At 34.7% G+C, this 25,972-nt stretch overlaps 2 protein-coding genes and 1 non-coding gene across 4 annotated transcripts in view; 1 reads left to right on the forward strand and 2 right to left on the reverse strand.

Annotated features, from left to right (window-relative positions):
• LOC136824865 (protein unc-13 homolog B-like) overlaps positions 1 to 25,972 on the reverse strand; it is a 90,398-nt gene that overhangs the window by 20,025 nt on the left and 44,401 nt on the right. For both annotated transcript variants that reach the window (XM_067080848.1, XM_067080849.1), the window contains 16 exons: positions 25,696 to 25,861; positions 25,101 to 25,171; positions 23,315 to 23,411; positions 22,864 to 22,932; positions 22,220 to 22,294; positions 20,909 to 20,986; positions 19,830 to 19,907; positions 8,116 to 8,204; positions 7,045 to 7,098; positions 6,251 to 6,349; positions 5,423 to 5,477; positions 4,549 to 4,611; positions 4,088 to 4,168; positions 3,212 to 3,359; positions 2,678 to 2,779; positions 1,264 to 1,299 (listed from right to left, as the gene is read on the reverse strand). In XM_067080848.1, coding sequence (XP_066936949.1) covers positions 1,264 to 1,299; positions 2,678 to 2,779; positions 3,212 to 3,359; positions 4,088 to 4,168; positions 4,549 to 4,611; positions 5,423 to 5,477; positions 6,251 to 6,349; positions 7,045 to 7,098; positions 8,116 to 8,204; positions 19,830 to 19,907; positions 20,909 to 20,986; positions 22,220 to 22,294; positions 22,864 to 22,932; positions 23,315 to 23,411; positions 25,101 to 25,171; positions 25,696 to 25,861 — 1,361 coding nt within the window. The remainder of the gene's footprint in view (positions 1 to 1,263; positions 1,300 to 2,677; positions 2,780 to 3,211; positions 3,360 to 4,087; positions 4,169 to 4,548; positions 4,612 to 5,422; positions 5,478 to 6,250; positions 6,350 to 7,044; positions 7,099 to 8,115; positions 8,205 to 19,829; positions 19,908 to 20,908; positions 20,987 to 22,219; positions 22,295 to 22,863; positions 22,933 to 23,314; positions 23,412 to 25,100; positions 25,172 to 25,695; positions 25,862 to 25,972) is intronic.
• On the forward strand, positions 1,902 to 1,975 carry Trnan-guu (transfer RNA asparagine (anticodon GUU)). Its single transcript has one exon. It is a non-coding gene; the product is annotated as a tRNA-Asn (tRNA).
• On the reverse strand, positions 12,076 to 13,215 carry LOC136824866 (structural maintenance of chromosomes protein 3 homolog). The gene has a single exon (XM_067080850.1). The coding sequence runs from the start codon at positions 13,161 to 13,163 to the stop codon at positions 12,117 to 12,119; it is 1,047 nt and encodes a 348-aa protein (XP_066936951.1). The 5' UTR covers positions 13,164 to 13,215; the 3' UTR covers positions 12,076 to 12,116.

A 25,972-nucleotide genomic window follows, 5' to 3' on the forward strand; every position in this document is an offset into this window, starting at 1 on the left:
TTGAGAATTTTACAGTTTTACTACCTTTGTCTTTTTTATCTTTAAACGATCTTTTAATAATTATCCATCACATGTTTTAATCACTTTTTAATGAATCAGAATTTTTTTCTTGTACATAAATTTCTTTTCAACACTGTTTTTAGTCACATCTGATGATTGTACGTAAGTGCATGAAACTTAGTTATGTTTTTAACATTTTGATTTTTGGAAAATACATATTTATGAAGCACTACAACTGTATTGTGCACTCTTTGGATGTTTGCTACGCATTATTCATTGATACATTATAACGTTATAACGTTCCAGAAAGTTCGGTTTGATTCCAAAGAGACATCTCCCTTCCTAAAAAGGTGATATCGGTACCTTGGAATGCAAAGAAGCAGAAGAAGGACACCTGCCAGATATGAAACTCGAGACCGGGTTTGCACACTTTTTTATAAGAGTGTTTTTATTGGTAATGGTGAAGCATTCATACAGAAATTCAGCTAAATGACATACTGTACACTATGCCCATACAGATTATTTTTTTGTTTATAAATAAAGCAGTAATTTTTGATTGGTACCTATGTAAACTAGGAATGAAATTATATATTTTTATTGCAATGTTTAAGTCATGATATTATATTAATTCATTGAAATGATAAGTCATAGACATATTTTTTGTTAAAATGTTGAATAATAAATATGTAATAGTAAAAGTAATAGATACTCTGACTATGTTTGTCTTGATTCAGCTTGATCAGGCTTGATTTGATTTTTGTGAAAAACATTTGTCTTGGGAAAAAACTAAGTAGATTAAAATTGAAAGTAAGGGGAATTTATAGATCAAAGAGGTCCCCCAGCGGACCCTCAATTCACGCAATCACGCAAATTTTTTTCGAAATTCACGCATTCACGCAAATTTTCCTCGAGTTTCACGCAATAACCCGATTTTTCAGAAATCGGAAAATTTTTTCGGAAAAATCGGGGAAACATTGGAAAATCGGGAAAACTGCACATAATCGGTGGAAAAAAGGGAAAATTCACGTATTCACGCACAAAATAGCCCAGATTCACGCATTCACGCAATACAAACGTACATTTTCACGTTCACACAAGTTTTTTCATTTCACGCATTCACGCATTTTTTTTTCAATTTTCACGCATTCACGCAACCGAAAATGCCCATTCACGCAATCACGCAAACCGCTGGGGGGGGGGGCGGCGTAGAACAACAAATTTAATTGGTCTCGCCTTATAGCACAAAATATTGATGCTACTTACTTGAAGCTTGCCATTGTAAATTTCTTGCTTCCACGACTAAAAATTAAAAATATAGAGAAAACCATTTTATTATGCATTCATTTAACTCAAAGTTAACTGACACTGTTAAAAGCTAGCAGGCATCATTATCCAAAAAGATGACAGTGTTTCCCTCTTAGACCTCTTAATGAACGGTACACGTTTTTTATAAGAACAAATTATATAAGAGCATAAGGCTTGAAGCCGAAAAAATAAGAACAAGTTAAGAGCATTTTAAGGCTTTGCAGACTCTAAGACACCCGATGTCTTAGAAAAATGGAAAACACTATCAAAATGGTGAAAATAAGAACAAGTTAAGAACATTTTTAGGCTTAAAACTCAAAAAGTTAAGAACATCCGAAAGGCTTCAAAAATGTTTGATGTTCTTATAAAAAAACGTGTACTGTTAAAAGCTAGCAGGCATCGTTATTTAAATAGATGGCAGCGTTCAACTCTTAATATATTCTTAATGAACGGATAAAAGACCTATTTTTTTTAACCGCAAAAGAGATTGCGTAACACTGAATGTAATATGATTACACCGAGATAATATCAAATCATATTATTACATGACATTCATTCTCATCATGACATGAATTATGGTTTTCAGATAGACACAAGCTTCCGTGGCGCAATTGGTTAGCGCGTTCGGCTGTTAACCGAAAGGTTGGTGGTTCAAGCCCACCCGGGAGCGGTTAATTTAGATTTTTTTTTTCCTTTAAACATCTAAAATATACACAGTTTAACCTTGGTTCAAAGCTTGTCATATTGCAAGATTTAGTAGGCCCGATTTGAAACAAATTCCATCAAAATCGTGCAAATTTGGAAAAAAGCACCAAATTTGGACCAAACATGCCTAATACCCTATGGATTGATATTAGAAGGGCGGCCCAGAAAAATTTTAAGGGTAGCCCTTATTTTTTATATTTTCATCAATCCATAGGGTATTAGGCATGTCTAGTCCAAAGTTGCACGATAATTACACCAATCAGGCCTAATTACTACATTTTTATCTTGCTTTGACCGTAGGATGCTTAAAGCGCAAGCTTAATACAGATGATCACTTCAATGCAAAGTCTTCTTTGAATATTTTTCGATCGTCGTTCTTTGTCTCATTTACCACACCCCTGTGTTACAGAACCACTGGAAAATTTGACAAAAATTTCGTCCCCGGTGGGAAAAATACCCTAGAAATCCAGCCCCACTGAGAAACTGACTTTGATTTCATCCCCATTATTCGAAATTCACTGTTTTGAAATTGCACTCCAAAACCATCCCCACTGGATTTTTTAACCTTGGAACGATAGAACTTTTATCCCCATTGAGATTCAATCGAAATTTTTATCCCCGTTGTAGGAAAAAGTTTCAACGGGGCTGTGAGACAGGGGTGTCTTACCTTTAACGGTAACTTTGTGTTCGCCAGAAGCAGCGTAGGTAAACAAGTCAATTTGAATATCAACTTCTCCAACATTGTCGTCACCAACTCCAGTGAAAGAACCTGGTGAAAGAGAATGTTTTGAGAGTGTTAAAAAAAGATTTGGGGAGTGAATCTTAATCATTTTTACAAAAACACCCATTACTTTTGACTTTGACAAAAGAAGTCGGTTCGGCATTTGTCGCTGTGCTAATAATACCAAGAAACTTTCTTGATAATACATAGAACTTTAAATATCATCACAAAACATAACAAATTTATTCGAGTTAAGGAAATTTTAGGTTATGGAGTAAGGTTTGAAAGGGACGAGAAAACTTGTTCGAATCAAGGAGATATTCGAGTTATATGGATTCGAATCAAAGAAACTCTACTGTGTTTACAACTCATCTTCTATGATCAAACTAATATAAAGCTGTATTATCTGTTTCTATTGATTACTCTTATATAGGTATTCGCTTACAAAAAGCTTCAAAAAACCTTAAAATGTTCACTTACTTTGTTGAGTCTGTGTTTTGACGAAAAGTTTGATGAGAGAGTCTGTAGTTTGTGAATACAACGATAGAGCGTCTACCAGTGATTTCAAGTCAGGACTTTTATCCAAGAACGATTTCTTTAAGCCGTCACCGTTCGCATGGAAAAAGTTCTGAAAGTGAAAAGAAAACAAAAATGCACGTTTCTTTTTTAAGAAACTAGTTTTATCAAGCAGCCTCAATGTTTCTAAAGAAATCGGCCTTTTGAGCCTTAAATGTTTCTTACATGTTTCTAAACTTTTTGACATAGTCAGCCTCATGGAAGGCTGGATTGGAAGGTTCTTAAAAAAAAACGAATAAAAAATGTTATTTTCTCATTCTCAGCCTCAGGATGTTTCTTAGATGTTTCTTCGTTTTTAGGCATTCTGAGCCTCACGTTTCTTAAAAGTGTGTTTCTTAAAAAAGAAAAAACGTGTACAGTAACATAGAAAAGCAAGATGGATAGTTTTCTGGAATTGTTCGATTTGCATATATTATTCCTAAAATTGAAAACATAAAAAGGTAGAACGGGCGCGTCCGTCTCCAAACATTATCCTTGTTTGAACATTTTCTTTGCGCAAAGTAAGGTAGCATCATATAGACTACCTTATCGGCCCTTTTTACGCCAAAAAAAACAAAAATAACGCCAATAAGGGCCGGCGTAAAAAGGTACATAGACACCATTTTCGACCGGAAAAATATTTCCACAAGACGGCAATAAAACGTAGGTTCTTTAATCCAAACTTTCTACCTTGACCAGTTTGAATACGACGAAAATTTAGAAGAAAATGTGCATTTATCCGATAAAAACCCTAAATGACAACAAACACCAATCGATATTAGACATGTAACAACGTTTTACCTTGACTGTATCGAGAACAATTTCTAGTACTCCACACTGTCTTGGATTCAAGTTGTGTGTATCGCTTGGACTGCCGAAATCCTGAAAGATGAGTACAATTTGAAATAAGAGTTGAGTTGATGACGAAGAAATACACCGTAAGGGAATTTTTACTGGAAAGAACTAATTCTTGAAATATTAAATTTTGCAACAAACTTATTTTGAAGAGGCAAAAAATTATAGGATTTTGGCGAGAATTAATTTTGGCAAATGACAAGGTAAATTGGTCCTTCTTTTGCCAAAAAATGAGAGTTTTAGACAAAAACTAAGGGAAACTCAAGAACATCAAAAACCTTAATTTTGGAGAATTTATGGAGAGGTAGAATATATCTAGAGAATATCCTAACGTGGCAGCGCATACATTGTACAGTACTCGAGAATTACTAGAATAAATAAGATAATAATTTTACAGAAGCACTCACAACGGGCAGAGGGGGAAGGACAACAACTTTTTCCAAACTGTTCAAAACCATCTTCCATAGTTCCTATAAACAGAGAAAATTACATGAAGTTATTTAGTTTATTTATACTTTCAATCAGAATATGGCATGTCTTTTTGGGTCTTTTGGACGATCCATTTTCTAGTTTTCGATTTCTTTGCCGGTGTCGTCATTTTCCGACAAGAGAGATCTCGACCTATTTGCCAGAGGTTTTTCTAAAAGACTTTATTGAAAGTTCGATTTTAAACTAGATTTCATTAAATAGCACAGTTGAATAATTAAAATATATTTCAAAGAATGTTTTGATATTTTTCAGAAAATAAAGCTAAAATGTGATTGTAAACTCTGTGATCGCTCATGTCGGCCTCATGTCGGCATATGCCGACATCTGGCAAATAGATCGAAGCTTCATTTTCTCCGTGGCAAATAGGTCACACCCTTAAAAATACGAACGACAGTTAAAGGGTTGATGAATTCTGATGGATTGTCTCGATAAAGATAATAATAATAAAATATATCCAATAATCATTCGTGTATTAGATTACACTTCGATAGACACAGGTGTAAACTAAAGCTTAGGAAACACCTTCATTTTCAGGAGCGATGGCGGAGTGGTCAGAGGCGTCAGCATCTGAAACCAGGGGTTCCCAGTTCGAGTCCTCACTCCTTCCAATGTCCCTTTCAGCTTATAGATAGCCTAGCAGACTGGCGGTAGACCCCGTGAAAATAATCGAAAGGCTGTCTGAAAGTCCTAGATTAACTGGGGTATCCACGTAAAACATCGACTCTATCGACTCCACTTAAAGCGCCAATAATCTCTTAAAAGCACTGGAAAACGATCATGAAAAAGCATTACCTTCAACAGTCTTTTCAAGACTGGTTTCTCACAATATTTCGCATAAGTTGGAAAACTGAAAAGCAAAAATAATAATAAAAAAGTTGAGCTAGGATAAATTACAACCACTCCTTCAGACAACTCGTACCTCCTCTCAAATGATGTATCTTCAGAAGTGTAAGCAAAGAGTCTCCGATTTCTCGAGAAAGCGAGCACTGTTAGGGTACTAGTCATTGAGTTTAAAGTCGGAAGGGCTAGAGTAGATTCTCTAACCTTTCACAGGCAAGAAAAAATGAAGCTACTTATTTCCCATCCAGAACGCGCCTAGAACGCGCCGCAATCAAGACGAAGAATTGTATTTAGCGGTTCCTTTGTTTTTGAGGACGTTATTTTTTTGAAATATTATAGCGATAGATTTTACTTTCAATCCGGCTTTTGTGTAAAAACCACGCGCGGGCGTTCTGGATGGGAATAATAAATAAGTGGTTTCATTTCCCATCCTGGAGTCTTGAGTCTAGCTTCGGGCTCGGAAGTCAATGGTACTAGTATAATCAAAGATCTGTCCAAATGCAACAAATTAGAAAAGATTCTTCAAATTGGCAGAATTTTGTATTTTTTGTACCTCGCCGAGACGGGAAATCCATCTGAAACGGAAGAACTTTTTACACTGATTTACTTCAAGATATGCACCTCCACAACGACTTCAGGAAACTATGTAACTTTTATGGGGTATTCTACCATATGCACCACTTGCAGTATCTATCAGTTGTATTAAAGTGACGTAACGTCCATATTGCAGAGGATCATATCTTGAACAGTGATAAGAAGTAAAAGGGACTGAGTACTAACTTGTCTTCCATGAACATGAAAAGAGAATCCATGACGTCACTAGCCTCTTTTTCCATCTGCTGTCGTTCTTGCATAGACACTGCGTTGGCTCCTTTCACTCTGAGGAAGAGGAAAAAACTCCATAATGAGAGAAGGTACTGTGCAACTTTGAAAGCAAGGAAAACACGAAAAAAAATCATAGTAGAATTGATTATTGTCTGATTTGTTTTTGTTTTGATGGTACAGTTTGAGTCTTTATAATTGGAATCTTCACAGGGAACACAAATTTGTTCAGGAAATTTGAGAGTTATGGAGAGTAAGGCTTTATAAGGCATTGTTACCTGAAGGGATGAGAAAATTTGATCGAGTTAAGGGGACATTCGAGTTTTAGAGGTTCGAGTTAAAGAGACTTTAATGTAGCATCAAATAGGTTAAGAGGCGAGATCAATGGATTAACATTTTTTAAAACCACCACGAGTTTTTTTTGGTAATTTATCCTCGAATGTGCTGAAGCAAAAAAACTTATATGAACAGAGGAGGGGTGAATGGGCTATTCCATTGTTATCTCCATACAGAGGGGTGAGCGAACATTTCAAGGGGGGGGGGTAATCCGAGAAGTATTTCCAGGGGGTCTAATTTTTACAGGGGGTTAAAAGTTATTCTAAATTCTTAATTCGTCCACCCTAACTTTAATAACCCCCCCTATTTTCCAGGGGGGGGGGGGTTATTTACACATTTCTAAGAATCTTTTCTTGACTTGAAAAGGTTCGTCCGTCCCTTGTATGGAAATTCAATGGAACATCCCAACAACTTACTTGTACAGTTGAACGTTCAAAAGCTTACAACATTCTTTGATCTTGTCAGATACGCTATAAAGAAAGAAAAGAAGTGAATTTTTTAACAAATTGCAAACACAGACACTTCGAAAACGACCTTTTCCACTAAATGAAAATCTCTCTCGATTGTGGTATACAGCAATTACGGCAAAAAATACTACCACCATTGTAGACTGGAGTCGTTTATAATGCGTGTAATACTAATATACCAATACTAATAATAATAATACGGGATTTAGTTTGTATAAACGACTGGAAGAATCCGGTGTTCCAGCCTTATAGATACAGGGGCTAGCTACGCAGAAACTTGCGTAGCGAGAAAACAATTTATCAAGCAACAACAAACTCTCAAAACGAAATCAACTCAAATGAAAAACTTTCAATACACAAATCCACACACATGTTTTTCTCAAGAATTATTTTGAGCGGGAAAAAAATTATATTTGCAAATATAGACACTTTTCTTTTGTTTGGAGTTAGTGCACAAAGGTTTCTAGACGACTAAAATTGTTCTCTTTATTACTTTTTGCTTTATTTCTACTATGTATGAATTAGTCGTCTAGCTTGCTAGACTACCACAATTGAGGGAATTCCTTGGCCGTAATGGAAATGGCAATAGCGAGTTTATGTATTCGAGATAAATCGAGGGGGACGGTATAAAGCAAAGTTGACATGTCTCCAAAATCACAGTCCACTTTGCTCGAAGACGGTAAAAACATCAAAATACCGTCGTCTGTAGGTGAGCAAAGGCGATATAGAGCCGTACATCAACTATCGACTTTGTTTTTGTATCATTTCACTTACCGTCGCCCTCGATATCCTCCGATACATAAACTCGGTATTCTTATACAAACCGACAGTAACGTGGGAATGGAAGAAAGTTTTTTTTTGTTTGTTTAAAAAATGCTGTGTAAGCAAATGGCTAATGGTTTACTTTCCTTAACTAGCCATAATACAGTCAGTGAAATCCCTCAATTGCGGTATAAAATTACTACATCATTTGAGGGAATTCCTTGACTTTAATAGTTTGATTATTAGGAATAAACTCACCTTGTGGCGTGGAAGACACTCAAATCATCCAAGCATTGTGATAAATTCTGTTGAAGGTTTTTAAACGTCTCCAATGTACTTTCATCCATCTGAAAAAAATAGACATAGTAAAAAAATAAACATAAAACACTATGTACCATTATTCAAGATAGAACGCATCGAAAACTCTTTTTTTATTTAAGAACAATCTTATAAGATAAAAAAGCCAGAAAATAATTAAAGAACAACCCTCAGCCTGGAATGACTGTATTTTCGGCAAATTAAAGGTCAATATGGTAAAATAGGGTATCAAGTCAGAAATAACCCAAATTTCCCCTGTAAAGATTAAAGTCTGCGAAAAAGGAGCGCAGTAATTTACTTTTGGCCATAACTTTCCAACCAGCTGTCGTATGATAAAAAGTTTGATATCGTTGGAAAGATATTTAAATGCGCCTATATTTTTCAATAATCTTTTTCTTCAAAGTTCTCACAGGAAAGGCTCGAGTCTTTTTGGCGATCTCGCCTTCCTGAAGAAAAGCCGAATCTTTCTCAATACAGTATAAGGTAGAACACAAAATATTCGAGACAAAAAACAAGCCATAATGAATGATTCAATAAAATTTCTTTCTTTTGGAAAAATTTTCAATACTGTACTTAAATCTAAAGATACTAAAATTTTCGTAAAAAGTGTACCCACTATTAAGAAGTGGTATTTAAAAAAAAATCAAAGACAAATGAAAATGCTAGTTTTAGTACTAAAATGTAGTAAGATTTCTCAGGCCTTCCTTTTTATACAACCATTTTGGTATTTTAGTACCAAATGACACCAAAAAATCCCCTGTCTCAAAGCCCCAAGGGAGCCTCTTTCCAGAGTGGGAATGAAGATTTCTATCGAAATGCCAATGGGGATAGAAGTTCTTTTGTTCTTAGGTTCTCAAATCCACTGGGAATGGTTTTGGAGTGCAATTCTTTTCTTTTTTAAATTTTAAATGGGGATGAAATAAAAGTCAATTTTCGAGTGAAGCTGGGGTTCCAGTAGGTCTTTGACAAAGGGGTGTCCAAAAGGATTTTTGAGTTTTTCTTGTGAACAAACACATCACTAAAAAGCCCGGCACAGAAAGTCACGATAACGTCAATCCACTATTAAAGAAGTGTAATTTAAAAAAAATCTAAGAAAAATGAAAATGCTAGTTTTAGTAATAAAATGTAGTAAGAACTCTCATGCCTTCCTTTTTAAACAACCATTTTGGTATTTTAGTACCAAATGACACCAAAAACACCCCTGTCTCACAGCCCCGAGCGAGCCTCTTTCCAGAGTGGGAATGAAGATTTCTATTGAAATGCCAATGGGGATAGAAGTTTTTTTGTCCTCAGGTTCTCAAATCTAGTGGGTATGGTTTTGGAGTACAATTGTTTTCTTTTTTAAATTTTAAATGGGGATGAAATGAAAGTCAATTTTCCAGTGAAACTGGGGTTCCAGTGGGTCTTTGACAAAGGGTGTCCAAAAGGATTTTCGTGTTTTTCTTGTCTACAAGCACGTCACTAAATAGCTTCATGACAGCTGACACAGAATGTCATGATAACGTCCATCTAACATCCCTAACGTTCATTAAACGTTAAATGTACGTTAAAACAACGTTGTGTGCCAGCTGGGTACTGACCCCATCTGATTCATAATATTCATGACGTAATGTTTTCTAAGGGAATACCCTGGTTTAGCCAGTAGTGGCACTTTTAAACTAGACAAAAGTTGTATAAAATTTGCCACTACTGGCAGAAAGCGGGGTCTTTCCGTAGAAAATATTACGTCATGATTATCATGAATTAAATCCTGTTCGCAAAAATGACCTTACAAATGATAAAAGAATCAAAGCCTAATCTTTCTGATTAAAATGTTTTGTGGCGTCGAGTATTCTTCGTTACAATCTTTGGTATATTTGATTCATTTCAAAATTCCAAAAACAATTGCAGATCGTTTATCACCAAAATAAAAATCTTTTGAAACATTATCAACACGCCAATATTCACAAGAAGGGCCCTGATCCATTCGTACAAACTTTAAACGTTTCCTAAAATCCTTTGTATGAAGAAGAAAGAAAGTTGCAGTTGCCCATACAATTTTCAAATCTTCAACAAGAAAATCCCCCAATTCTTCTTTGTAATTGTTTTTTTTTCTGTTCACGAAACACAGATATTTATAGTCCTTATTGATTTCCTTTCTCATGAACAAATATTTATCCTTCTTGAACACTTTTTTATTTCCCATCATTGCGGAAATCGCTTTGTACCAGTCACCATAAGAAGGGTACAAAAGTGAAGATTTATTTCCTTCATGAAAATATTCTGCTACCCAAACCAAACAGATCGATCGTCGTCATATTTTCCTCAACTTTATCCGTAGCTTGGTTTTGGTTTGGAATGCCTTTTCAAATTTTCATTTTTGTCGCTTAAATGTTGGACAGTTGCTTCTTTCTCCGTTCTTTTCCCATTTCGTTCATTTTTCCCTCCATTTTGTTACTTGCTCCGTTTGTACCTTTTCAACTCAACTTATTTTGCAGCTCGTCGTTCTGTTTTTGGAGTTGTTGATCAGCTTGAACTTGACTTAATCGAGATTCACGAGAATTCTTTAATTTGAACATCTCAAATTGATGAGATAAAGTTTGATTTTCTTTTTCTAACTGCATGATTTTCAACGTTTTCTCGTTCTCAGATTCCAGTTGTTGAATCTTAAATTCCATTTTGAGTTTCTCAATCTCTTTTTGATGTTCATTTTTGAGTTTTGTAATTTCGCTGATCAGCAACTCTGTGCACATTCCTCCCACTAGCACTGTGAGCCATATTCCTTTCGTCAGAATACGCAGAATCCATTCTTCAATTTATAATTTAACTATTCAATTAATCTAAGAAGAAATCACAAAATATGAAGAATATCTTAGCTTTCCGCTGTGATTTTTCACTTTTTCACTTTTTCACTTTGAAATATAGTAGCACAGTTATTTATATAAATCGAGGCGAATTATTCCAGAGAGTCTGGCGTCTATGGAGTTTCCCAACAAAAATTCATTTAATTCGAGGGATTATCCAGGCGCTTAAAAATTTCAAAGTAATAACAACTGATCATAAATTTAGTTATGAACATTTGCAGAGCAGAGAGTGGAAAGGCCAAAAATACAGTAACAAAGAGGTGCGATCATGCTTTGGGGCGACGGAAGAAATTTTGTTTTTCATCCCCTAATATGCCTTAAAGTGCCTTAAGAACAACCCTCAGCCTTGAATGGCTGAATTTTGCATAAATTAAAGGTCAAAACGGTAAAATAGGGTATCAAGTAAGAAATAACCGAAAATTCGCCCTATATATATCTGTGTCAAAAAGGTGTGCAGTAATTTTTTTTTTGACAATAACTTTTCAATCAGCTGTCGTATAATATAACAAATATAAATATAATAAAGATTTGGTATCGTTGGAAAGATATTTAAGCGCTTTATTTTCCACTAAATTTTTTCTTCGAAATTCTCACTGGAAAGGCCCGAGTCTTTTTGGCGATCTTTGTCAGATCTTTCTCAATACAGTATAAAAGGTAGGTCACAAAATGTTTGAGAAAAGAAACAAGTCATAATGAATGATTTAAAATAATTTCTTTCTTTTGGAAAATTTTTTCCATACTGTACTTAAATCTAAAGATACTAAAATTTTCGTATAAAGTGCATCCACTATTCATCTAACGTTAGGGGTTCATTAAACGTTAAATGTACGTTAAAGCAAAGTTGTGTGTCAGCTGGTTACTGACCCCATCTGATTCATGATATTCATGACGTAATGTTTTCTACGGAAATACCCCGGTTTTAGCCAGTAGTGGCACTTTTAAACTAGAAAAAAGTTGTATAAAAGTTGCCACTACTGGCAAAAACCGGGGTCTTTCCGTAGAAAACATTACGTCATGAATATCATGAATTAAATCCTTCTCTCAAAAATTAACTCAGAAATGATAAAACAATCAAAGCCTATCTTTGGTATATTTGATTTACTTTAAAATCCCAAAAACAATTGCGGATTGTTTATCACCGAAATAAAAATCTTTTGAAACATTATCAAAACGCCAATATTTAAAAGAAGCGTGCTGAAACTTTCGTCCAAACTTTAAATGCTTCCCAAAATCCTTTGTATGGAGAAGAAAGAAAGTTGCATTTTCCCATGCAGTTTTCAAATCTTCAACCAGAAAATCAATCAAATCTTCTTCGTAACTGTTGTCTTTTCTGTTCACGAAATCCAGATATTTATGGTACTCATTGAATTCATTTCTCATGAACAAATATTTATCCGTCTTGAACAATTGCTTATTTCCCATCATCGCGGAAATCGCTTTGTACCAGTCACCATAAGAAGGGTACAAAAGTGAAGATTTACTTCCTTCGTGAAAATATTCTGCTCCCCAAACCAAACTATCGATCGTCGTCATATTTTCTCCAACTTTATCCGCAGCTTGGTTTTGGTTTGGAATGACCCTTTTCAAATTTTCAATTTCTCTGTTCAAATGTTGGACAGTTGCTTCTTTCTCTGTCATTTCTTTCTCCAGCTCGTTCAACTTTATCTCCGTTTTTAACGTTTTAATTTTGTGTTCATTTTCCAAATCTTTCATTTTCATTTTGCATTCATTTTCTTTTGCATCAGTTTCCATTTCTTGTTCTTTCTTATAAAGAACCATTTCGTGCTCTTTGGCTACTAATTGTTTCTCCTTTTCAACTAACTTATTTTGCAGTTCGTCTTTCTGTTTTTGGAGTTGTTGATCAGCTTGAATTTGACTTGATTGAGATTCACGAGAATTCTTTAACTTGAACATCTCAAATTGATGAGACAAAGTTTGAATTTCTTTTTCTAGCTGCATGATTTTCAACGTTTTCTCATTTTCAGATTCCAGTTGTTGAATCTTAAATTCCATTTTGAGTTTCTCAATCTCTTTTTGATGTTCATCTTTAAGTTTGGTAATTTGCTGATCGTCAGCAACTTTGTGCACATTCCTCCCACTAGCACTGTGAGCCATATTCTTTTCGTCGGAATAAACAAAATCCATTCTTCAATTTATAATTTAACTATTCAATTAATCTAAAAAAAAAATCACAAAATATGAAGAAGATCTTAGCTTTTCGCTGTGATTTTTCACTTTTTCACTTTAAAATGTATAGCTTAGTTATTTATATAATTCAAGGCAAATTTTTCCAGAGAGTCTGGCGTCTATGGAGTTTCCCAACGAAAATTCGTTTGATTCGAGGGATTATCCAGGCGCTTAATAATTTCAAAGTAATAACAACTGATTATAAATTTAGTTATGAATATTCGCAGAGCAGAGAGTGGAAAAGCCAAAAGTATAGTGACAAAGAGGTGCGATCAATGTTTAGGGTGACAAAAAACTTTCATTTTGACCCCCTTAATTTGCCTTAAAGTGCCCTTAAGAACAACCCTCAGCCTGGAATCGCTGAATTTTCGGCAAATTAAAGGTCAACACTGTAAATTAGGGTATTAAGTCAGAAATTTCTCAAATTCCCTCCTTAAAAATTGAAGTCTGTGTCAAAAAGGTCTGCAGAAATTTATTATTCACCATAACTTTCCAACCAGTTTTCGTATAAAAGTTTTGTATCCTTGGAAAGATATTTAAATGAGCTTACATTTCGCACTAATTTTTTTCTTCAAAATTCATACAGGAAAGGCCAAAGTCTTTTTGACGATCTCGCATTCCTGAAGAAAAGTCAGATCTTTCTAAATACAGTATAAAAACTAGGACACGAAATATTTGAAACAAGAAACAAGCCATAATGAATGATTCAAAAAAATTTCTTTCCTTTGGAAAAATCTTTCCATACTGTACTCAAATCTAAGGATATTAAAAATTTCGTATAAAGTGCACCCACTATTAAGAAGTGCTATTTAAAAAAAATTAAAGAAAAATAAAATTGCTAGTTTCAGTACTAAAATGTAGTAAGATTTCTCAGGCCCTCCTTTTTAAACAACCATTTTGGTATTTTAGTACCAAATGACACCAAAAACACCCCTGTCCCACAGCCCCGAGGGAGCCTCTTTCCAGAGTGGGAATGAAGATTTCTATTGACTTGCCAATGGGGATAGAAGTTTTATTGTTCTCAGGTTCTCAAATCCAGTGGGTATGGTTTTGGAGTACAATTGTTTTCTTTTTGGTCAGCCCCGGTGACCCTTCAAATCCCTTTCACGATTTTTTTCCCGGAGGTCGTCGTCAAGACTTTCAAGTTTGAATCCGATTTCGGATTATTTTCGGAAAACAAGTTATCGGGAAAACTTTGGCGCGAAAAATATTTTTTCTTGGAAGAGAAAAGAAACTCATAACTTCATTAAAAGATTTGCGCATCATAATAATAAAAGAACACTATAATTAAAAAGAAGAAAGTGAAAAACGATTTTTTTGTTTATTCAATAAATTGAAAGAAGCTATTGTATTGTAAATAAATAGAGGGTGTAAAAGAAAGTTTTTTATGATTGGTTTTGAGGGTTTCTTGTCTGGAGAGTTTTTGTATGAAAGAAAGGAACGTCAAAGTGTGGCGTAACATAAACTTAGAATCGTCATAACTTTTGATTGCGTTATCGAAACTGGACGGAATTTCCTAAGCAGCTTCCTCAATAGAAAATTCCCCTATTCATTCACATTATACTAGGTTCAACACGCCATTTAAATCAATCTGAATCAATTGACTATGAGATTACTAGACAGCTAACCGTGCCCCGGGGGAGGCACTTAGGCAAAATTGGGTACCCCCGTGCCACTTATCAGGGTTTCTTTTTTAGGCTCTGAAGATATCTGACAGGTTCCCAAATTTACTAATTTTCAAGATGTGTATCTGATAGGGTCGATTTGTTATTATTTTGGACAATTTTTAGGATGGAAAACACAAAATCTTTCAAATTTTCGACTACTTTTATTTTCAGGGCGAAAATGGGAAAAATTTTGAATTTTTCGTTTTGACAAGTGCCCCCCCCCCAAGGGCGGCCTTGACTGGAGAAAAAAAAATCAACATAAAAATGCCAAAAGTGAACAAAACTGACGAAAGCCGCAGTGAACATATTATAAAGCGGTCACCTCGGATACTTTCTCAGAGAATAAAGAGCAGGTTTAAGAAATTCTAACGAAAAGATTTATGTGAAATTCCAAGGATGAAATAATCCGATCACATCTCTGTCTGCTTTGGACAAATTCAACTTTGTGTTAAACTTTTTTTTTGTCTGAAGTTCAACCAAAATGAGCTTTTTAACCTCTTTGGCTTTAACTTCGAATTAGGTTTCTTGATTGTACTTCCTTCTAATCGTTTTAAGCGAGACCCGGAAAACCCGAGTTATTTTTCCCGAGTTATTTTTCCGAGTTACGGAAAACCCGAGTTATGACGTCATTTTCAGAAAATTATGACGTCACATTCAAATTTATAACTCGGTTTTTTTTCCTTCCATTAAATATTCGAGTTATTTCATGAATTTTAACTCGGTTTTTTTTCCTTCCGTTAAATTTTCGAGTTATTTCAAGATTTTTAACTCGGTTTTTTTTTCTTCTTTTAAGATTTCGAGTTGTTTTTCCTCCTTTAAATTTTCGAGTTGATTTTCCTTTCTTTAAATTTTCGAGTTATTTCCTTAGAGATTTTAAACTTTAGAATTAAACTTTAAACTTTAAACTTTAAACTTTAGAATTAAAAACTTGTCCCCAGTACCTTAGCTGTAACAAAATACTTTTAAGAGGCTTTGGGGTCTGTTATCTAAGTTCCAATCGAATCTAATTAACCTTTGAAAGAACGGTTTCCTGTTTTCGATTTTAATATACGTAAAAAATGAAAAAGATTGGAAAGAGAAAAAAAAAACTTTTGAAACGTGTCAGTGCAAAAGAACGTTTAGACAAAATTTCATTATTTTTTTCACTTGCGTTTTTATTCATCCAATTAACCAACTAAATTAAAAACGTAAAAATCACGAAAACAGACACCCCCAGAGATATTATTGTTTGGAATTGGATTTTTCACCCCCTTGTTGTTTTATGTTGTTAAAGAAACTTTGAAATAAAAAGTGAGGAATTGAAAGTGGTCCACCATACAATAGAAATGCATCAATTCGCTAAAGTGCTAAAATTTCTCCGAATTATTTAAAATTTGAAAATAACTCGAAGATTTAAAGGAAGAAAAATAACTCGACATTTTAAAAGAAGGAAAAAAAAACGAGTTAAAAATTTTGAAATAACTCGAAAAATTAATGGAAGAAAAAAAAACCGAGTTAAAATCTGGAAATAACTCGAAAATTTAAAGGAAGAAAAAAAAACCGAGTTAAATTTCTTGAAATAACTCGAAAATTTAACGGAAGGAAAAACAACCGAGTTAAAATTCATGAAATAACTCGAAAATTTAATGGAAGGAAGAAAAACCGAGTTATAAATTTGAGTGTGACGTCATAATTTTCTGAAAATGACGTCATAACTCGGGTTTTCCGTAACTCGGAAAAATAACTCGGGAAAAATAACTCGGGTTTTCCGGGCCTCGTTTTAAGCTTATTGGGCTGACCTTCCAGCGCAGCTGGTTTATTTAAATTTTAAATGGGGATGAAATGAAAGTCAATTTTCCAGTGAAACTGGGGTTCCAGTGGGTCTTTGACAAAGGGTGTCCAAAAGGATTTTCGTGTTTTTCTTGTCTACAAGCACGTCACTAAATAGCTTCATGACAGCTGACACAGAACGTCATGATAACGTCCATCTAACATCCCTAACGTTCATTAAACGTTAAATGTACGTTAAAACAACGTTGTGTGCCAGCTGGGTACTGACCCCATCTGATTCATAATATTCATGACGTAATGTTTTCTACGGGAATACCCTGGTTTAAGCCAGTAGTGGCACTTTTAAACTAGACAAAAGTTGTATAAAATTTGCCACTACACGCTTTTTTTTTTATAAGAATACACTTTATAAGAATGTCCATGATGAAAATGGCCAAAAAATTAAGAATATGCTAAGAATATCACCATCATGGAATTTTGCTATTCAAGCAAAGAATGTCATTTTTAGAGCATTCTAAATTATAGATTGCCAATTACCCCCAAGTAATAAGAATGCTGTAAGAATATTTTAGGATGATTTTCCCAAAAAAGTTAAGAATATCCATGATGAAATGGATTTACACCATTCTTATAAAAAAAAAGCGTGTAATGGCAGAAACCAGGGTCTTTTCGTAGAAGATATTACGTCATGAATATCATGAATTAAATTCTTCTCTCAAAAATGAACTTACAAATGATAAAACAATCAAAGCCTACAATCTTTCTGATTAAAATGTTTTGTGGCAATGAGTTTTCTTCGTTACAATCTTTGGTATATTTGATTCATTTCAAAATTCCAAAAACAATTGCGGATCGTTTATCACCGATATGAAAATCTTTTGAAACATTAACAACACGACAATATTCAATACAAGCGTTCTGACTCTTTTGTCCAAACTTTAAATGCTTCCCAAAATCCTTTGTATGGAGAAGAAAGAAAGTTGCAGTTTCCCATGCAATTTTCAAATCTTCAACCAGAAAATCATCGGATTCTTCTTTGTATACGTAACTGTTGTCTTTTCTGTTCACGAAATCCAGATATTCATAGTCCTTATTGAATTCCTTTCTCATGAACAAATATTTATCCTTCTTGAACACTTCTTTATTCCCCATCATCGCGGAAATCACTTTGTACCAGTCACCATAAGAAGGGTACAAAAGTGAAGATTTATTTCCTTCGTGAAAATATTCTGCTCCCCAAACCAAACGTTCGATCGTCGTCATATTTTCCTCAACTTTATCCGCAGCTTGGTTTTGCTTTTGAATGACCCTTTTCAAATTTTCAATTTCTCTGTTTAAATGTTGGACAGTTGCTTCTTTCTCTATCCTTTCTTTCTCCATCTCGCTCAATTTTGTCTCCGTTTGTAACATTTTGATTTTGTGTTCATTTTCCAAATCTTTCATTTTCATTTTCCATTCATTTTTCAAATCTTTCATTTTCATTTTCCATTCATTTTCTTTTGCATCAGTTTCCTTTTCTTGTTCTTTCTTGTACAGAACCATTTCGTGCTCTTTGGCTAGTAATTGTTTCTCCTTTTCAACTAACTCATTTTGGAGTTGTTGATCGGCTTGAACTTGACTTGATTGAGATTCACGAGAATTCTTTAATTTGAACATCTCAAATTGATGAGATAAAGTTTGATTTTCTTTTTCTAGCTGCATGATTTTCAACGTTTTCTCATTTTCAGATTCCAGTTGTTGAATCTTAAATTCCATTTTGAGTTTCTCAATCTCTTTTTGATGTTCTTTTTTCAGTTTCACAATCTCTCCACTATCCATTTCCACCCTTGGGTTTCTACCGACAGCACTGTGTGAAATTTCTTTTATCTTCAGGATTCATTTTCTCTTAAACAGCATCAACAAACATACAGAGACTCAGACATAAACAAGGACGAATAAAAACTCAATGCTTCAAAAACGCAAGTAGTTGAGTTTATTTAAATCATCTCATATCGCCCGAACTGTTTTTAAATAACATCAAATTATCCTCCCCTCTCTGTCTTTCTATTGATTTAGTTTCATATGACATTCTTGCTCAAACAAAAAAAATTTTAGATGCCATGGCAACTTCAGTTGGATATAAAAACTTGCGGCTCATATTTCTTAATCTCGAAGATTAATTACAATCGATCATTCATTCTTTGCATACCACGCTCTGGCGAATAAGCTCATTTATATTCATCCCAAATCTGGATGAAAAAGATCTAAGCGGTGCCTGGGCAGATTTTCTTACGGAGCCATGTCCTTAAGAGTGAATACGTTCCATGAGTGGAGTTATAAGAATCTGCTCGGAGAATGAGATTATATTGTTATAATACACGCTTTTTTTATAAGAATATACATGATTACGTCACGTTCCCAATCACGCGCCATGTGAATTTTTCCAAGAAATTCTACTTTTTATATATGAATCAATTGATTGAAAACGGTCAAACATTGAGCCAGATATCAACATTTTTTAGTAAAATCCCCAAAAGAGGCAGTGCGTACATCGATCAAAAACATGGAACCCAATTACACGTTTTTTTATAAGAATATCTATAATTTTTTTGAAACCTTTGGATGTTCTTAATTTTTTTAGGTTTAAAGCCTTAAAAAAATTCTTAACACGTTCTTATTTTCACCATTTTGTGAGTATTCTTATCCATATTTTCTTAGAAATCGGGTGTTTTAAAGTCTGCAAAGCTTTAAAACGTTCTTAACTACTTTTTCTTAATATTTTGGCCATGTTCTTATAAAAAACATGTGTCTCAGAGACTTTCAAAAATACTTTTTCCTGTTAATTCAGGGCTAAAGGCGTACATTTTTTGCATTTTCGCAATCATTTTTCTCAATCTCGGCCAAGCTAAATCTTTAATCGGAGTTTTTTGAAAAGTGGTACCCTAATGGCGGCACTACTCAATAGCGGTGTAAATGCATCGAGAGCGCTAGGTCCACTTTTCCTAGAATACTTTTGATGATGCAGCGCCGTTTAGACGTTAATTTTTAACACTGCAATGGCTTCTCTGTGGGTACCAATTCGAAAAAAAATGTCGATCAAAGATGGCGGATATAGCTTTGTCCAGGGATATATAAAGGTCAGTGCTTATCATGAATCCTCCGATTTTGACGCTGATCTTGAATAAGTTGAATGAACATAAAACCTTACCTTCTCAGGCCCGATATTTTCGTAAATCTTTTGCAGTTGAACTCGAACTTGTTGAATATTGTTCATCAGAATACAAGCCTGAAAAAAAGATGAAAAAATTCAACAAACCTTAATATTGAAATAATATTTCAGGCTTTTACCCTATAGCCATTTACGTACACGTTTTTTACGTGAACATCTAAAATGTGTTAAGCCTTCGGATGTTCTCGAGTCATAACTTTTGGATCTTTAGGCCTAAAAATGTTCTTAAAATGCTCTCATTCTCACCATTTGGTGAGTATTTTTGTGCGATTTCCAAAGAAATTGGGTGTTTTAGAGTCCGCGAAGCCTTAAAATGTTCTTAACTTGTTCTTAATATTTTGGCCATCGAAGCCTTATTATGTTATATCTTATTATCTTATTTGTTCTTATAAAAAACGTGTATTACACGAGACAAGAGCAAGTGAAGAATCGACAAGTAAAGGTGAAAATAAAACAACCTTAGCGATGTTGTTATTAGCAGTAAGATTCGTAAGAAAGAAAGTTACGAGTGGTCAAAAACTCATGACTCGCGCAACTTTATAAATATTCAAGTTTCGTAAATTATTCTTTAATGAAAAAATTCAAGGTGAAAGAAACTAAATTTATAAAAAACAAGTTAAAAAAAGAACAAATAGTCTATGGCAAATAAGAAATTCTCGTGAATCTTTTGTTTACTACATTACTTTAGCAGAGCCTTACCTGAAACTGCGAAAGTTTGTTCCAGTGATAAACTCTGCTTTTAAAGTAGAAGATTTTTGACCTTCCACATAAGTCAAGCCCCTGACGTAAGTAAATCTTTCATTAGGGCATCCATTTAACAGTCGCAAAGCGTAATGGGTAATCAGGACCACTGCGCGCTAATGTGACGACTTACTTACTATTGGTCCAAAGTTTTGAAAAATTTTGAAGATTTTTGCGTCTAGTCATGGTCTAGCCAACCGGAAGTCGTTACTAGATAGCAATCAGTCCTGATTACCCATGATACATTTCGACTGTGAAATTGCTTATTGAGATCAACAGTTAGAAAATAACATGAATCAGTTCTTAGTTCTACTTACCACGAGACCACATTGAGAGATTTTGTCGAAGATCTGCATGATTAGTTCACAATAACGTAACAAAACTTTCACCAATGTCTGTAAATGAAAAGAGAAAAAAAGTGCTGAAGTAATGTAATATAGTCTAGCTCATTGATTTCAAAGCCCCGAAGGGGCTAGATCCGAAACTCCTGGATGAGAAATGAAGCCACTTACTTCCCATCCTGAACACGTGACCCGCGTGTTTTCAAACTAAATTTCTAAATTCCTAAATTATCTCTAGCCCCTTCGGGGCTTCAAACTCAATGGTCTAGCTATGGTATCAATTGTAGTAGAGCGAAGTCTCTAAATTTCACATATATGCACGAGGAATAAAAAATGCATTCGAGTTGATCGAGTTATGGAGACTTAACTCAACTCAACTAGTTCAAGTATGGAAAAATTGGTCGTCTATATACATTTGACTCTTACAATTAACAATTGAAACTTTTAGCATGCTAGTATACTCTAACAGATTCGTGCTTCTAACTACCAGCGGTTTTGCAGAAGTTTGCGATTCAAATTTTTCATATACTGTACACCTGCAACCTGAACAATTTCCACGTTTGAAAAAAAATCCAAAGATAAAACCTTATTTCTTATCTTGGCGTAAACAAAATAGAGTTTGTATCAAGTCTGCACTACCAGACAACCGGGGGGGGGGGGGGGGGGGGGGGGGGGGGGGGGGGGGGGGGGGGGGGGGGGGGGGGGGGGGGGGGGGGGGGGGGGGTGGGGGGGGGGGGGGGGGGGGGGGGGGGGGGGTGCATTGCATCTTTTTTCTTTTCTTTAAATTTTCAACTCTCTTAGAGCAAAAATATCATAACTTTCGGGAAAAAATTTTCAATTTTCCTGGATTTACTGAAATTTCCACCCTTACACTTATCAAAAGTCGACCTTTACAGTGCATTTTTGCACTCGGTATCAATTTGCCTGACTGCCCCCTCCCCTTCTCCGGAGCTACTCTGTACCAGAGAGTATCGCGTTTATCGTCTTGTAGTACACTCTGTGGCATGGTTTGTTTGATAAAGATATTCCCGAACGGGGACCTCTGCGATGAAGTATGATTTATAAATAGCGACACTTCTCCCAACGTCTCACCTCTCTCGCAAACACTCCATCGCATCGGTGGGTTTGAAAAATCTCAAATCAGAAAAGACAATGCCAACAGACCACCTCTACGGTAATGAATTTTGAAATTAGCAGTAGATATCGGGTCTGTGTACAGACTATCCGAGACCAGGCATAATGGTGGAATGTAAATCAGAAACACGATGGAAATAGTTTTCTTCTTACCTGTGAGAAACGATCGAGGAATTTTCTTTCAATGGCTTGATCGGGTACTTCTAACTTCTTGATGATGTTTAAACTCTAAAGGAGAAGGTGAAATACGTTTTTAACGAAAAGTTGCGATAGAATTAGACGATTTTGCATTCATTTCAAAGTTGTTCAGTCTCTTAGTGCAGCTCTTACGGTGGAACCTTCAGGCTAAGCGACCCACAGAATGTTTTTCAGGCTTTCAAAAGTGCATTGTAAAGGTAGGCGGAAGAAAAAGGTGAACTGCGGGGGTAAAGGAAGTTGCAAAAAACGAAATTTTTGGAAATCTAAGAAGAATAAGAATATTGTAAAATTGCACTTGTAGGGGTGAATTTTTCTTTTTGTTTTCGTCAGATTTTCACTTAATTGTACAATTAGGATACAATTTCTGCCACTCCTAATGAATTTCACCTAAATTTTTGTCTATTGCAAGGGTATTAAATATATGTATATGAAATATTAAAAGTCTGCGAGATTATTATTCGTAGGCTTCGTTAGGTGTTAACTCTCGCTAATTCGAACCCGAACGAGAAGTACAACCTATTTAAATTACAGAGAGATTCGAATAATAGAAGATCGAATCAGGGAGAGTCCACTGTAGAAGTATTGGAGAAATATCTCACCTCAGTCAAGGAGCAGAAAATATCGACGACAGACGAAGAGAAACGAGATTCGTCTGAGCTCTTCTCAAACTAAAAAAGGACAAGAGCAAGATCATTGTCAACCTCGTTCCCTGTGTATTATCAGCTTTTTGATGCTAGAAAAGCCTGAAATACACGGGGACGAGGTTGGATCATTGTATGAAATTCTTGGTTACATTTTTAATCTGGGAGGGGGGTTCAACCGCATTTATTTGGTTCGAGAAAAAAAAAAGGATTCGAAGACTTTTATGAGAGCGGGCTAAGAATAAGGCGTGGCAAGAGTTTTTGAGACCATATAACGGACGTTATAGGCAAAACTACTAACCCACGAAAAAAGATAACAAATCGACAATTTTTCATGAACACTAAGATCTACTTTTAGAAAACAAGTTCCACTTATCAAAAAGTTAAAAACATACAACCAAAAACATACCCCTTCTTTCTTGTCTTTGTCAATGGCGTTGTACATGAATTCCATGGATTGTTCATCATTCATTTCTAACCATAACATGATGAACGGCTCAAACCAACTATAAAAAAATAACAAGTGTAATCCAGTGTTGCAACTATAGTTGATTCTCTCTAATTCGATCAAGAATTTTCTTCGAATTAGAGAAAGATTCGAATTACAGAAGGTATTGTATACTAATTTCCAGCTACGGGAAACAATATTTTTGTTCGAATTATCGATCGATTCGAAAAAAGTTCGAATTAGAGTTAGTTGACTATAGCTCTTGTGAGTAAATATTTGAATTAGTGGGTGACCAAAAAATTTCTTAATTTGACCAAAAAACTTCTTAATGAGAATACACAAATCTCAACTAGCCGTCTACAGGCTAACTGGTGAGCTTCTAATATGGGGAAAAATGCCAAAAAATCATTTACAGAAACAAAACAAAAAAATTCCTGGAGAAACAGCTCCTGACTTTATTATCGTATTGGCAACTGATAAGGGAGCGTCTCCAAATGTTGTTTCAATTTTTTCGTTTCAAATTGTTTCATGAAACGATTTAAAACGAAGTTCAAACGAAGTTCAAACGAAGCTCAAACGAAATGCATAATTAGTTCTAATTTAGAGATAATTATCTAATATTATCTCTGAGTTTTTTTCTATTTCGTTACATTTCGTTTAGAGAAACTTCTCACTTAAAAATTTGTGAAACGGATAGGATAGGGAGTTCTCGTTTAATTTCACATATGCAGGCTTTTTTAGGAATATATCTTAATGACTGAACTTTATTTTCAACAGAATGTTTTGGTTGAAGATCAATCCAAATTGAAGTCTGCTTTCGTATTTTATCATGTAGACTTTTTCAGAAATATGTTTTTCTTACTGTTCGGGGCTAACAGGGATATAATTAGTGCAACAATTTTAACAGGTCTTAAAGGTGTTACCGACTCAATTTGTAATTAATTACCAACTCAGTTGTAATTAATTACGGTATTCCCATATGAATTATATTGAAGTAATTTGCAAAGTGTTTCGGGTTGTTATGTCGGAAAGTACCTTCGCAGCCTTATACCATAATTTTTATTTTTTATCAGAACCAGGTTTAAAAGAATTCTTAAATCGAGGGCAAAAAATATTAGAAAACTTGTCAAGCTTGAAAGCAAGAAACTTCAGAAACTGAATCCCTTTAAACATCGAAAAAATATTACGCATTTTGAGGAAGTAAGAACTATCTATTGTTGTAGTAACAAAATGAGACTATTGCTAAAAATTCTAAAAAGTTTTGGATGACATGAAATCCAGAAAAAAAATTTATTTCGTTTCACCATTCGTTTCAAAATAGTATCTTTTTTCAGTTCAATTATCTTCTTTTCTTAAGTAATTAAAGTTAATCAGACATCATTATCTGAATATATTCGAAACGAAGTCGAAACGAAGTCGAAACGAAAGCTAAACGAAACATAAACGAAACTTTCGTTTCATTTTCGTTTAAAAACGAAACAATATTTGGAGACGCTCCCTAAGTAAGTTAGGCCCTATTTTCTCAGCTGTTTATCCAAAGAAAAGGGTGCAACGCCCTTTCGGATATATATATATTCTTGACCCATTTCTTTACTTGCAAATCACCAAGCATATTGAGGCACCTTTAGTATGACCTGGTTGAGGGTCGGGCCCACAACCTTGCATGCCGTAGCTGGGTACTCTATCTTGATGTTACGGTCACTGTCATGTGACTATACATGGTGTATAAATCAACTCGAAAACTTACTAGATGTATTCAGGGATTTTATTTTTGTATTCTGGAACGTCTTCAACATGCTGACTGAACAGGCCTTTCACCTGAATGAAAAATTAACAGTTCACTTAAATAAACACTTATATTATGACACATTGAATAACTATTGGTAAAGCCGTGAGATATTTTTATACTAAAAATAATCAGATTTAGGTCGTTTAGCAATAGTAGAACAAGGGGATATAGTACTCGAGAAATGTCCTTTAAAATACCAAGAAAACCGCATAATCCAAGAAGTTCGAAAAAGTTTGCATAACTACAGAAAAAAACAAGAGAATTCCATAAAAAACCTAAAAACCTCTTATACCAAATTATTCCACTCACATTTCGAGTTTGTAAATTTTTAAAATACACTATCATAGCTTCCCGGTAGAAATTTTGTTGTTCTCAGCTCAGAAAGTCCAATGGGATGGTAGTCTGAATCGCAGACCTCTATAAATGTACTTCCTATAAGAAACTTTTTTCGCTAGAGGATGAGCAGAAGCCTAATGGAATGGTTTTGGAGTGGATTTTCTCATTGAATTTCCAATAAATAGAATAGAACCAAACCTTGATTATTCAGACTCACCTTGAAGTAGAGATTCATATAATCCGTTCGCTTCCACGTGTTCGTTTTTTCTTCTTCAGATGAAAACAATTTTTCGTGCTCCGAAAGAAACTCTTGTAACGCCTCACCAAACATCGTCCACATCCTAAACGCGCTCAATTCACCAACATTTAAGTCTGATGGGAACCTTTAAAGAAAGATGATTTGAATATACAAATTCTCGTTTTATTAAGCATGAAAAAAGCAAAACAGATCTGCTGATAAAGTCCATGAAGGACACAAAGGAAAAGCTCTTTAG

This window comes from Clytia hemisphaerica, unplaced genomic scaffold (genome assembly GCF_902728285.1).
Source record: "Clytia hemisphaerica strain Z4C2 unplaced genomic scaffold, Clytia hemisphaerica genome assembly, whole genome shotgun sequence".
In the NCBI taxonomy this organism is placed as follows: domain Eukaryota; kingdom Metazoa; phylum Cnidaria; class Hydrozoa; order Leptothecata; family Clytiidae; genus Clytia; species Clytia hemisphaerica.